The 12,552-nt window shown below is 47.3% G+C and overlaps 1 protein-coding gene across 3 annotated transcripts in view; it reads right to left on the bottom strand.

Annotated features, from left to right (window-relative positions):
- GALM (galactose mutarotase) overlaps positions 1-12,166 on the bottom strand; it is a 47,063-nt gene extending 34,897 nt beyond the window's left edge. For all 3 annotated transcript variants that reach the window (XR_012667903.1, XR_012667904.1, XM_048842233.2), the window contains exons 1-3: positions 11,968-12,166; positions 7,205-7,359; positions 2,161-2,367 (exon numbers count right to left, since the gene is read on the bottom strand). Coding sequence is in view for 1 of the 3 variants with exons in the window: in XM_048842233.2 (XP_048698190.1) it covers positions 2,161-2,367; positions 7,205-7,359; positions 11,968-12,166 (561 nt within the window). In the remaining 2 variants the exon portion in view is untranslated. The remainder of the gene's footprint in view (positions 1-2,160; positions 2,368-7,204; positions 7,360-11,967) is intronic.
- Between the last annotated feature and the right edge of the window lie 386 nt (positions 12,167-12,552).

The following is a 12,552-nucleotide window of genomic DNA, read 5'->3' as shown; positions in this document are numbered from 1 at the left end:
TCAACCTCACCTCAGTCCCTGGAAAAATCATGGAGCAGGTCCTCCAGGAATCAATTCTGAAGCACTTAGAGGAGAGGAAAGTGATCAGGAAGAGTCAGCATGGATTCACCAAGGGAAAGTCATGCCTGACTAATCTAATTGCCTTCTATGATGAGATAACTGGCTCTGTGGATGAGGTGAAAGCAGCGGACGTGTTGTTCCTTGACTTTAGCAAAGCTTTTGACACGGTGTCCCACAGTATTCTTGCCAGTAAGTTAAAGAAGTATGGGCTGGATGAATGGACTATAAGGTGGATAGAAAGTTGGCTAGATTGTCGGGCTCAACAGGTAGTGATCAATGGCTCCATGTCTAGTAGGCAGCCGGTATCAAGTGGAGTGCCCCAAGGGTTGTTCCTCGAGCTGGTTTTGTTCAATATCTTCATAAATGATCTGGAGGATGGTGTGGACTGCACCCTCAGCAAGTTTGCAGATGACACTAAACTGGGAGGAAAGGTAGATACGCTGGAGGGTAGAGAGAGGATACAGAGGGCCTTAGACAAATTAGAGGATTGGGCCAAAAGAAATCTGATGAGGTTCAACAAGGACAAGTGCAGAGTCCTGTACTTAGGATGGAAGAATCCCATGCACCTGCTACAGACTAGGGACCGAATAGCTCGGCAGCAGTTCTGCAGAAAAGGACCTAGGGGTTACAGTGGACGAGAAGCTGGATATGAGTCAACAGTGTGCCCTTGTTGCCAAGAAGGCCAATGGCATTTTGGGCTGTATAAGTAGGGGCATTGCCAGCAGATCGAGGGACGTGATTGTTCCCCTCTTTTCGACATTGGTGAGGCCTCATCTGGAGTATTGTGTCCAGTTTTGGCCCCCACACTACAAGAACGATGTGGAAAAATTGGAAAGCGTCCAGCGAAGGGCAACAAAAATGATTAGGGGGCTGGAGCACATGAGTTATGAGGAGAGGCTGAGGGAACTGGGATTGTTTAGTCTGCGGAAGAGAAGAATGAGGGAGGATTTGATAGCTGCTTTCAACTACCTGAAAGGGGGTTCAAAGAGGATGGATCTAGACTGTTCTCAGTGGTAGCAGATGACAGAACAAGGAGTACTGGTCTCAAGTTGCAGTGGGGGAGGTTTAGGTTGGATATTAGGAAAAACTTTTTCACTAGGAGGGTGGTGAAACACTGGAATGGGTTACCTAGGGAAGTGGTGGAATCTCCTTCCTTAGAAGTTTTTAAGGTCAGGCTTGACAAAGCCCTGGCTGGGATGATTTAGTTGGGGATTGGTCCTGCTTTGAGCAGGGGGTTGGACTAGATGACCTCCTGAGGTCCTTTCCAACTCTGATATTCTATGATTCTATGACCCCAACAAGCTTCATTTTTTCTCAGAGTCAGGGAGTTTAAGGCCAGAAAAGACCAGGTGATCATCCAGTCTGCTCTGTACATCACAGGCCACTATCCTGTACGCAGTCCCTTCTGCACTTGCTTGGGAATCCAAACAGACTGAAAGAGTTACAGTAGCTTCTCCAAAAAGAAAAGGAGTACTTGTAGCACCTTAGAGACTAACCAATTTATTTGAGCATGAGCTTTCGTGAGCTACAGCTCACTTCATCGGATGTATACCGTGGAAACTGCAGCAGACTTTATATACACACAGAGAGTCTGCTGCAGTTTCCACGGTATACATCCGATGAAGTGAGCTGTAGCTCACGAAAGCTCATGCTCAAATAAATTGGTTAGTCTCTAAGGTGCTACAAGTCCTCCTTTTCTTTTTGCGGATACAGACTAACATGGCTGCTACTCTGAAACCTGTCATTATGCAAGTAGCTTCTCCTGGTGCCAAATTAGCTTCCCTGAGCACGCCATGTCCCTGATTGCCCTGAACCCCCTTGGACTGAGCTTTTCTGACCACCTACTCCACGAACAGCCCCAGAGTTTCCCTCTCTCATCGTGCAGCAACTTGCATATGGCTCTTGGTTCCCCGCCCCTCACGATGTATTAAAGTATTAGCTGTTCCAATGCTGTAGCAAGCAGAGTAAGATCACTGGACAGCGTAGCTCATGAGGGAGTTACGAGGCATTATGAGAGTTACGAGCCCACCATCTGAGCTCAGTGAGATGAATCCGGTCACGCTTCCAAAGCAGGAGAAGTACCAAGGATGATTATCTTACCTGGCCTGCTAGATTGAAGTAGGCATGGTTTGTCAGGCTAACAGGGGTAGTGTTGCTGCTTTGAGCTCGGTAGTTTATCACTAGTTCCCCACCATCGAGCGTGTAGGTCACCCAGGCTTTTAGTTCCCCAGGATACCCTTCCTCGCCATCTGGGCTCATTCTGGAGAAGCGTATGCCATTTAGCAGCACCTCCGGGGTCCAGAGAACCTGCAACAACAATTTTGTTGACACTCATTTCATTTCTCTACCCCGTTGAAACCCAGAGGCAAACAGAATTCTTGTTTACAGCTGCAGTGACATAGAAACCATTGTGAGACAGTAAACTTCTTAGGGCAGGGGCCTTTTTTGTTCCGTGCTTGTACAGTGCTTACCACAATAAGGTCCTGATCCATGACTGAGGCTCCTAAGTGACACTGTAATATAAATCATAATATTTTACTGAGTAACATCCTTCTCTTGTGCTACATGTTGGATTTAAACACAGGAAGAAGAGGCTGCCAATCAGTATTATTTCCCACTTCCTCAAGGTCCTATATATTTCAGATACATAATCTAAAAACAGATGTATATACTGCATTTTATCTTGAGGTCCTACAATCTACATTCAGGGATCACTTAGCCCACTCCTGGGGTGGGAGCTCTTCAGCTGCACACAGCTTAAAACAGGAAGTGAAAACAAACACTGTATCCAACTGAAATGACTAGGAGAAGTTGGAGGAACAGAACAACTGAAGCTGGAGTCCAATCGGAGCACTAGGGATAACTCTCAAACCCCTCTGATAAGTGTCTGATTAGGATCTTTAGGGTACATCTACACTGCAAAAAAACCCACCCGGCAGCGAGTCTCAGAGCCCAGGTCGACCGACTCAGGATCAGGCAATGAGGCTAAAAACCGCCGGGTAGATATTCCTGTTCAGGCTGGAGCTCAGGCTCTGAGACTCACACACACCCTGCCAGGTTTCAGAGCCCAGGCTCCAGCCCAAGAGGCAACATCCACCTGGCTATTTTCAGCGATGCAGTGTGAGCCCCACAAGCTAAGTCAGTTGACCTGGACTCAGACTCGCTGACATGGGTCTTTTTTTGCAGTGCAGACATACCCAGAATGACCACAAACAGTTAGGATCGCATCAGAAAGGCGCCATGCTCCCACAGCACCATGCGGAAGCACAGGTACGTGACCAACACAGAGCAAGGAATATCGTCCATGCTGAAGCATGTCCTTTGGGGTCACAAGCAGGCCCAATCCTGCTTAGCTTGTGAGATGCAAAGTCACACACATGTTGCTTACCCCTTTCTTCCCTCTTTTCCTTGCTTTCGTCTTTTATAGCACCATCAAGCTGAGCAAGAGAGGCAGCAATGCAGCAAGCTGCATTGTGAGGAGAACTCTCGCACGCCGCTTCACATCTCTGCGTACCTCACGTTACCTACCCCTGAAACAGGGCTAATAACCACTTTACCCGCCTTACAGTGTTATCCTGAGTATTAATTAATTCACGCTTGGAAAGTGCTTTGAGCTCCATGGCAGGAACGTGCTCTAAAAGGGGAAATCCTAGGCAAATTATAATCTTATGTATTTGCTTTCTGGGTTTGGGTCAGGACGGCACAGACTCTGGGATTTCCTCAGCTCTCTGGACACACAGACAGCAGGATCAATAACTAGTTGAATCGCAGTATTCTCATACCCCCTAGAGTTTCATCCTCCAAGTTCCCTAGTCAGCTTCCTTCTAATTGGAATGAAGTTACATCAGCCTGCTCTCTATTTGCCATGCTGAACAGACCTTCACATGCTCTTCTCTTTGCAGATGTGTGTGGTCTTGACCCAGACATAGAAATCAAATAATCAGGTCAATTGTAATGTGCCTTTCTGCAAGTGGGACTGCTGTAAGTGCTGACCCTGGGCTCTAAGCGGCTATACCACAGCGAGCATCCAGAGAAGGAAGGAGGTAGACAAATCTAGCTAGTGGTGAAGTGAGAGTCTGGCCCAGAGTGTAAAAACAGCTGCTCCAGTCAGTGGTTACTAACTCCTTGTCACATGACAAGGGTGTAATTTTATGTAACCCTGACCTATTTCATATAACTCAGACCCGGAAGGCAAGATCAGTTTCTTACCAGCTTTCTGGAGTGCCAAACATTATTTACCATATGGTCTGTGTGGTAGGAGATGTAGTCACAAAAATTATTGTTACTCTCTCCCTTCTCCCAGCTGTCAGTTTAACAACAGCACAGGACATTCTGTCCGATCCTAAGGTCAGAAGGGACCATTATGATCATCTAGTCCGACCTCCTGCACGATGCAGGCCACAGAAGCTCACCCACCCACTCCTGCGAAAAACCTCTCACCTAAAGAAATCTCTTCTTTACTCTTTAAAATAATCTTCAGAGAATGTTTAAAAAGAAATAATCTACATGTTTACAGTTACTACTACTGCAGCCAAGGCTTCAGTGATGACATTTTCTTTGTGCAGTAGGAGAAACCATAGAAAAAAAAATGTTACACATTTTTGGCCCACATCCTTCACTGATGTAAATGTGTAGTTCAGTGGAATTATCCTGATTTACCCCAGCTGAGGATCTGGCCTTTGGTTATACCAGAACGGCTTTGATAACATGACTATTCAGTAACATGACATCTACTGCACTGTGGTAAGAGCACTTCTCGGGTGATTAAAGGCCTTCCTGTTAGAGCCTGTCTAGACACGCTAACTAGCTGAAGGGGAGATCATTGACGTGACCATTCAAAGAAGCATCATTAAGGTTTTAGGGCCCCCAAAATCAGCATTCTATTCCTGCAAAAACTGACAATTTTTTTGAATGTTGTCACCCAGGATTAAAAGAACAGCACAAGCACACAAAACCCCACCAGCCATTAACAGCCATCCAAGCCCAGAACAGCAGCTTCATGGACAAAACCAGCTGTCTCAGAGATTTGCTATTAAATGAACACACGCTTCTACTTCGTTTTTTAAATTAAATATTGTGTTTTTTCCACCCATGACGGCTGTAAGGCAGCTGGAGCCCCATAGCTGCGGGAACTACAGGTGCAGGGGGTGCACAGGCTTTGCACAGGGTCCCGGCTGCCAGCCCCGCACCCGGGGGGCTCTGCTGCTGGCCCCAGTCCCAGCCACTGGCACTGCACCTGGGCTCTCGGCTGCTGACCTGGGGTCCCAGCCGCCAGGCCCCGCGCCTGGCCACCTGGCCCCGCACCCGGCCCGGCACCCAGGGTCCAGGCTGTGGGGCTCTGCTCCTGACTCCAGCCCGGGGTTCCACACCAAAGCTGTGACTCCAGCCACAGCCCTCTTACCGTGTCTGCGTTCTCCCCTCCCGAAGCCACAGCCCTGCTCCTGGCCCCAGCTCAAGGGGGCGGTGAGGGACGCAGGCACAGGTGAGGGGAGGCACAGCTCAGTACTCCCACTCTAAAAACTGTTCCAGCACCACTGTGAAGCCCTAGGGAAATTGGACTTGATCCTGCAAGGCGCTGAGTACTCTATTCCTGATTTAGCCAGGCACTTAAGCACATACTTAACTTCAAGCATATAAGTTGTCCTGCTGAATTCAATGGGACAGCTCATGTGCTTTAAGTTAAGTTGGTGCTTAGGGACTTTGCTGGATCAGGACCAGAGTGCTGGGCACCCTGCAGGATCGAGCCTCTACTAACATCCCAAAAGACAAGAGGCTGGGCCTGAGTGATTGAGGTCATGTGTATATCGGGAAATGATACTATCTGCATTGCCACTGCACCTAGGAACCCTGGTGATAGATCAGGCCTCCACTGTGCCGGGCACTGTACAGACACAGAACAAAAAGACAGTCTCTGCCCCAAGGAGCTTACAGTCCAAGTTTTGTATACTTATTTTTAGAAACTGAACAAAATACATATACAGATAACAAAACAAGGTTGTGATCAAACACAAATGGTTCTTTTAAAAGGCAGCCAATACAGGTCACAAAAAAGACACTGATACTTCTATGGGAAGTATGGTAAAATGGCAAAGAGTGTTTTTAAAAAAGGGGATACCTGGCATTAAACTTTATCTTGATCTTTAAACATGGGTCCCCAATGCAAAGCTGCAATTCCTGCACTTTGGAGGACATGAGCCAGCTCTGACAGCAGACTTTGTTAATGCTATATACAGGTTTTTCTGTAGCTAACTGAAAAGAACAGAGCCAACAAAATCAAAATTTGTAAGTGTGAAAAAAATGGGTTTCATAGAAAATATTTGGAAGATATTTCAGGAAAATATCTCAGGCTTATCATAAAGTCCATTCATCTCTCCAACCAGAAAGGACATAATGCTATACAGTAACCTGCCTGGGAACCTGTGACTAGGATGACTTCATGCTGACCACAACACTGCGGCCAGCTAGATGACAAATGGTTCTGCTCAACACCACTCAGCTAGTCATGGCTAACAGCTATTACACGGCTGACACATCCAGAACTTGTCTACTCAGCACTCTTAACTTGAGCACATCCAACTGAGTTTAAACACTGGGCAGTTTTCAAATGTAGACAAGTACTGAGAAAGAGACTTACACTGTTGAAAACTCCTTGTTTAGTTTTTTTAGAGTCCATTTGACTCCAGCGTATAATGAGTATTTGGGATAAGAGATGTCTTTGCTAAAATTAAAACTGAAGAGGTCCCTGCCACAGCAAGGGGAAACAGAACCACAGGAAGGAGAAATGGCTTTCCACAGTCATCCAGCAGGTAGAGTCCAGCCCCAGACTAGCTGTAGTGGCCAATTCTGCAGCAGACAATATTCCTAATTAGGGGCAGCTTACCAGCTGTAAAAGCTGCTTGGTGCAAATTGCAGGGATTGGGTGTTTTAATTGTACAGAGCTGAAGGATCATTCTAAAACAAGGAGATATTAGCGTGATAAGGAAGCCATTTGGAAAGAGTGTCAACTTTCAAGGTACAGAAAGCTTGTCCTCAAACATCAATAACACAGGGCTAAAGCATACTAAAATCAACCTCTTGCTTTAACAGGATGCCCCTGATTGAAAACAAGGGAGATCAGAATCAGTTTGATGATGATCAGATTTACCTTGTCAAACCCTTTGTTCCCTCCATGCAGGCTGTTGGGTGGGTTGTTGAGGGCCAACTGATACTCTTTTCCTTCCACTGTGAATTTCCCGTTAGCAATTCTGTTAGCAACTCGCCCAATAGTGGCTCCAAAATAGGGGTGTTTGTTGACATAACCTAACAAAATAAATGAGTCACCATTCAAAACAAAGTTCAGTTTTACTGTGATCCCTAGGGCCAGGCAGATGGAGCTCAGAAAGTAGGGTTGGGAGGGGAAAAACAGTCCTGGCAATAAGACAAGGATCCTAATTTAAGATGAGAACATAGAAGGTGTCTGCAAGTCTCCATTTGTTTACTGATTTGAGTTCTAGAAGGCATCCCCAGTTGCGCATTTTGGAGGTGCACGACCATTTCCATCACACCTAACAACTACCCTGCACTCCTCGTGCCCTTCCAGAATGGGAGAGTTTCATTCCTCAGGAGTTTCAAAACTCATGGCTGCAGAACAGGGAACTGTGGAATTTACGGTCCCTTTACAAGAACAGTTATCTAAACAAGATGTACATGTTAAAAAGCCAGGAAATGGAGAGCTAAGGTGACACTCCCCATCCACTGTAGCCACCTGCAGCACTAGGCTGATGCATTAGCCACAAGGCAATCCTTCCTGCTAAATGGAGGTGAGGCATTCTCTATGCAGATCTCAGCCAGGCGGTCACCTCCAAACCATGCTGCTGTAAGAGGCTTGCTCAGCATCCCAGAGGCAGGCTGTGGGAGAGCCCAGGACAGACACTAGATCTCCTGAGCCCCAGTACACTGCCACAGCCACAAGACTGTCTTTTTGCTGCTTGCAGGCCCTGCCCTAGTCACCATCAATATATGTACACTCTGTTGCTGCCTAGGGCAAGTCACCTTGGCAGAGTCACTTAAAAGGGCGGCATTTCTGAGGAGAGGAGTCTTGGGCCAGTCTTTAGAGACTGGATCTATTCCTGGCTTTGGCTGAAAGGCCCTTGAGCAGCTGCTTATTTGCTAAATAGAGGAAGGACTGTCATCTCCCATCAGGACAGGGATATAGGCAGCCTGGGTTACTATTAAGAGCGATGAAATGCATAGAAATATTCCCCACAGTCACAGGAAGAAATTTTAATTCACGGTTTCTAGCTCCCAATTCAGTTCCCCTTCCCCTGTGGTATATTACGTGGGATGGTCTCCCTAACAATCTCTCACTGCTGCAGGAGAAGAACACGGCTCACAGCAGCTGAGCTCACAAAGCAAACTCCAATAGCTTGCAGGAGTTCTGATGCTAGGTCTCAGCAAGGGCAGTGCAGCGATGGGGGCTTCATGGGGATAGAGCCCCCTGTCTGGTCCATATCTGTGCATTATGAGATGGCTGACACTTAAAAAACAGGTCTTTTTCCTTTTGGTGAAGGGCTGGGAGGGTCTGTACTCTAGTCTAGAGAACACGGTCATTCACGGTCACCAAATTTTCACCCCAGACTTTACCCAGACTCTGAACTGACAGGCCAATTTTTGAGCCATTCTAACTAGGCATGTGGATTTTAGAGAGGTTTGAAAATTACAGCCTACACAGAAACAAATTAGTGCTGTACGATAGCAACACACGCACCCTATTAACCAGAGACACCAAACCCATCCATCCAAATCAACTCCATTCCTCGGGCAAAAGGCCAGATTAATACATGGTCTCTGCTCTGCTCTCAGATTCTCCATTGAGAATGGAAAGCAGAATTTGGATGCCTACTTTCATGCAAATTTGTGAGATAGCAAGGAGGGAATGCATGAAATAAAAGCAGTCTGATGTGTGTCTGCCACAGAGCTGCCAGCAAGTCTGTGTTCCCTTCTGGAGCTAAGCGAGCATTCGGAGTGCTTCCTCAGTCTTCGGAAGAGGCAGGAACATGGTCCCAATGTGACAGCTGGGGCATTCTACTCTCAACTGTCACCCCATGGTGCTCCAAGTGGCTCATATAATTTGCCTTAAAAACAAGAAGAAAGCACCTATTTGCAGTCAGGCGGTAACTGAGCGGCTGCTTGTTGCAGGACTCAGGGCACTCATCCATGCTGCGTGCCTCGCTCAGATCTGTCTAGGGATACAATGACCTCAAGGCAGCCATTCCCCATCAAGCCTTATTTTATGGGCTTTCCAAAGGCCCAGCTCAGCGTAACGCAGAGTAACCCCTAGCCTGAGGAATCCCATCCATTTCAGTGGCCAAGATGGGCAGAATCAGGAACTAAATGGTTTTAAGAACTAGACTCAGCAGAGTAACAGACGGGCCTGTTAGCTCCCCTCTAGTAAGGTGCTAGTCAGAAAGGTCCACTCACATCCCTCGCTCCTGGAGCCCTGAACATACAGGCTTGTCCTCTCAGGCCCCTACCATCGACATCGCTGTCCCTCCTCTCCATACAAAGCACAACTGCTTGGATCACTTACTCTGTCTGCCCTCCCCCCCCCCCAAGCCTCTTCACCTGTTCCCCTCTTTCTCCACATTGGGGTCAAGCTACTTCTCTTCACTTCATGGGTCTTCCTGACTCTGCACTCACTGCATGCCCATTCCCGCCTCTTGTCCACCAACCCCGCCTGCTCGGCTGCACCAAGGTTGCCAGCCTCCTCCACCCCCTTGTCAGTTCTCACACAGACCGCCCTGCGCACACCCGCCCTGAACTGATCCATAAGTCCCCAGCCTCTCCATCCCCAGCACCCCGCTCTGCAGCCGGGGATTGACAACACTGACAGGTTTCAGAGTCGCAGCCGTGTTAGTCTGTATTCGCAAAAAGAAAAGGAGGACTTGTGGCACCTCAAAGACTAACCAATTTATTTGAGCATAAGCTTTCGTGAGCTGCATCTGATGAAGTGAGCTGTAGCTCACGAAAGCTTATGCTCAAATAAATTGGTTAGTCTCTAAGGTGCCACAAGTCCACCTTTTCTTTTTGCAACATTCACAGTGTTATTAATTATCTGTATGACCCTAGTGCCTAGGAGCCCTAGCCATGGACCAGAACCCTTCTGTGCTGCATGCTGTACAAACAGAACAAAAACATGGCCCCTGCTCCATTTTCAAGTTTCGCAAGCCTGACTCTGATCTCGCTTGCATAGGTGTGTAAATCAGGAGCAACTCCCCCAGTGCAACCGACAGAGAGACACTTGGGTGCTTAGAGGTAAAGGTTACACACTGGGCAGGGACTATCCCATTTTGTGGTTGTACACACCTAGCAAAATTTATCTAAGGTCCTCCTATGGCTCCCATCACCATATCTGAGCACTTCACATGCTATTGCATTTATTCTCACAGCTCTGCAGGGCAGGACGATTATCCCCTTGTACAGTTGGGGAATTGAGGCACAGAGAGGCTAAGTGACTTCCCAAGGTCACAAAAGGAGTTTGTGGCAGAGCAGGTAACTTAACCCAGGATCTCTTAAGTGCCAGCTTGGTTCCCTAACCATCGGATCATCCTTCTTCTCAAGGCTTCATTCTTGATTGGGGCCTCTAGCTGCTATAGTAACCAAAACTATAATAATGTATATCATTGCCATAAGAATGACTCTACTGGGTCAGGCCAGCGGTCCATGTAGCCCAGTGTCCTGTCCCTGACATTGGCCAGTGTCAGAAGCTTCAGAGGGAATGCACAGAACAGGGCAATTTTGAATCCTCCACCTCTATTGTCCAGTCTCAGCTTCCGGCAGTTGGAGATTTAGGTACACCCAGAGCATGGGGTTACAACCCTGACCATCTGGACCTGTTCTCCAGGAATTTATCTAATTCTTTTTTGAACCCAGTTCAATGGGATGACTGTGTGTTGTTTAAAGAAATACTTCCTTATGTTTGCTTTAAACCTGCTGCCTGTTAATTTCATTGGCAATCCTTGGTTCTTGTGTTATGTGAAGGGGTAAATAACTCTTCCTTACTGGCTAGGAAGTGGTATGGTTGGTAAAGCAAAAAGAGTTAAAGGACATTAAAACTGTACTTTTGCTCTAGAAGGAGTATTTGTATGTTTACAGTCTTGGGACATGTTTTCTGTGGACCTGATTGCCACCATTGCTTCTGCAAGTACACCAGATCAAACAAAACTGACAGCAGCTGGGAGGTGTCCAGGTCTATAAAATCCAGTGTGATTTTATAGGTTTCAGAGTAACAGCCGTGTTAGTCTGTATTCGCAAAAAGAAAAGGAGTACTTGTGGCACCTTAGAGACTAACCAATTTATTTGAGCATCCGCAAATCCACTGATTCGCGGATGCTCAAATAAATTGGTTAGTCTCTAAGGTGCCACAAGTACTCCTTTTCTTTTTGTGATTTTATAGACCTCTGTCATATCCCCCCCTTAGTCGTCTCTTTCCTAATTGTACAGACCCAGATGCTGTGCTGTGTTGAAAGTCTTTGTTCTAAGAAGCAAAAGTCCTTCTGGGCTGGGGAAGGAAGTTTTTCTTCTCTTGTGGTTGGGCTTCTTGTGTAATATGAGTCTGATCTTGCTTCCACGGAAGCAAATGGCAACCTGCAAACCCCCCCCCCCCCACACACACACACACACACTCACTGAAATAGAAGCCTCTCCATTGCCTTGAACATAAGGTAGTCACTCACAGCAGAGTGGGTGGATGGAACACAGCACCACTCGGATATGGTAGTGTTTGGACTACAGCAGAGGACTACGCTGGGGGCAGGGCCATGGAGAACCAGGGGCCTAGTGAGAAGTACCTTAGAAAAGGATCAGAAAGAAAATAACCAAGAAACTAGGTCAATGCATATTTCTTTGAAAAAATGGATTTAAACCCACCTTCCAAGCGATCAAAGCCCAGGACAATGTCGGAGAGGTTCCCATCCCTGCCTTTGGTTTCCAGTGCAGTGATTATACAGCCTAAGGAGATAATCTCCACTTTAACACTGTCTGATTTCAGCAGGAACTTTTCAACAGCCCCTCCTCTTCCTCCCTTCTGAGGCAAGTGTCCAAACACCTCTCTGGTCACCTCTGTCATTGCTCCCCACAGCCGGACGTCTCTGGAACACAAGCAAGAAACCACAACAGCAAGGTAAGCAGAGGGCTGAGGAGGGGAAATCCAGAGAGCAGAGACAGCAGCAAGAAAACACACACTGCAAACAGGGCAGGGCTTGGAGCCAGGAAATCACATGATCCTCCCCCAAGCAGGCCAAGCCAGAGAAGCAGGCAGGGATAACCTGCCCCGCACCCTTTCCTGGCCCCCCTCTGAAGCAAGGAGCCAGCCAGTAATCTGCTAATCAGAAACTGAGCTGCAACCTCAGCTACAGCCGACTATCAGCTGCTCCATCCCGTTTCAGAGAGCAGATGAACACTGCAGGGCCCAGCACGCAAGGCTGGATTTTGATATGACATACGAGCAGCCAG

This window comes from Caretta caretta, chromosome 3 (genome assembly GCF_965140235.1).
Source record: "Caretta caretta isolate rCarCar2 chromosome 3, rCarCar1.hap1, whole genome shotgun sequence".
NCBI classification, from domain to species: Eukaryota; Metazoa; Chordata; order Testudines; family Cheloniidae; genus Caretta; species Caretta caretta.
The sequence above is the reverse complement of the archived record's forward strand: the minus strand, read 5'-3'. Positions and strand labels throughout refer to the sequence as shown.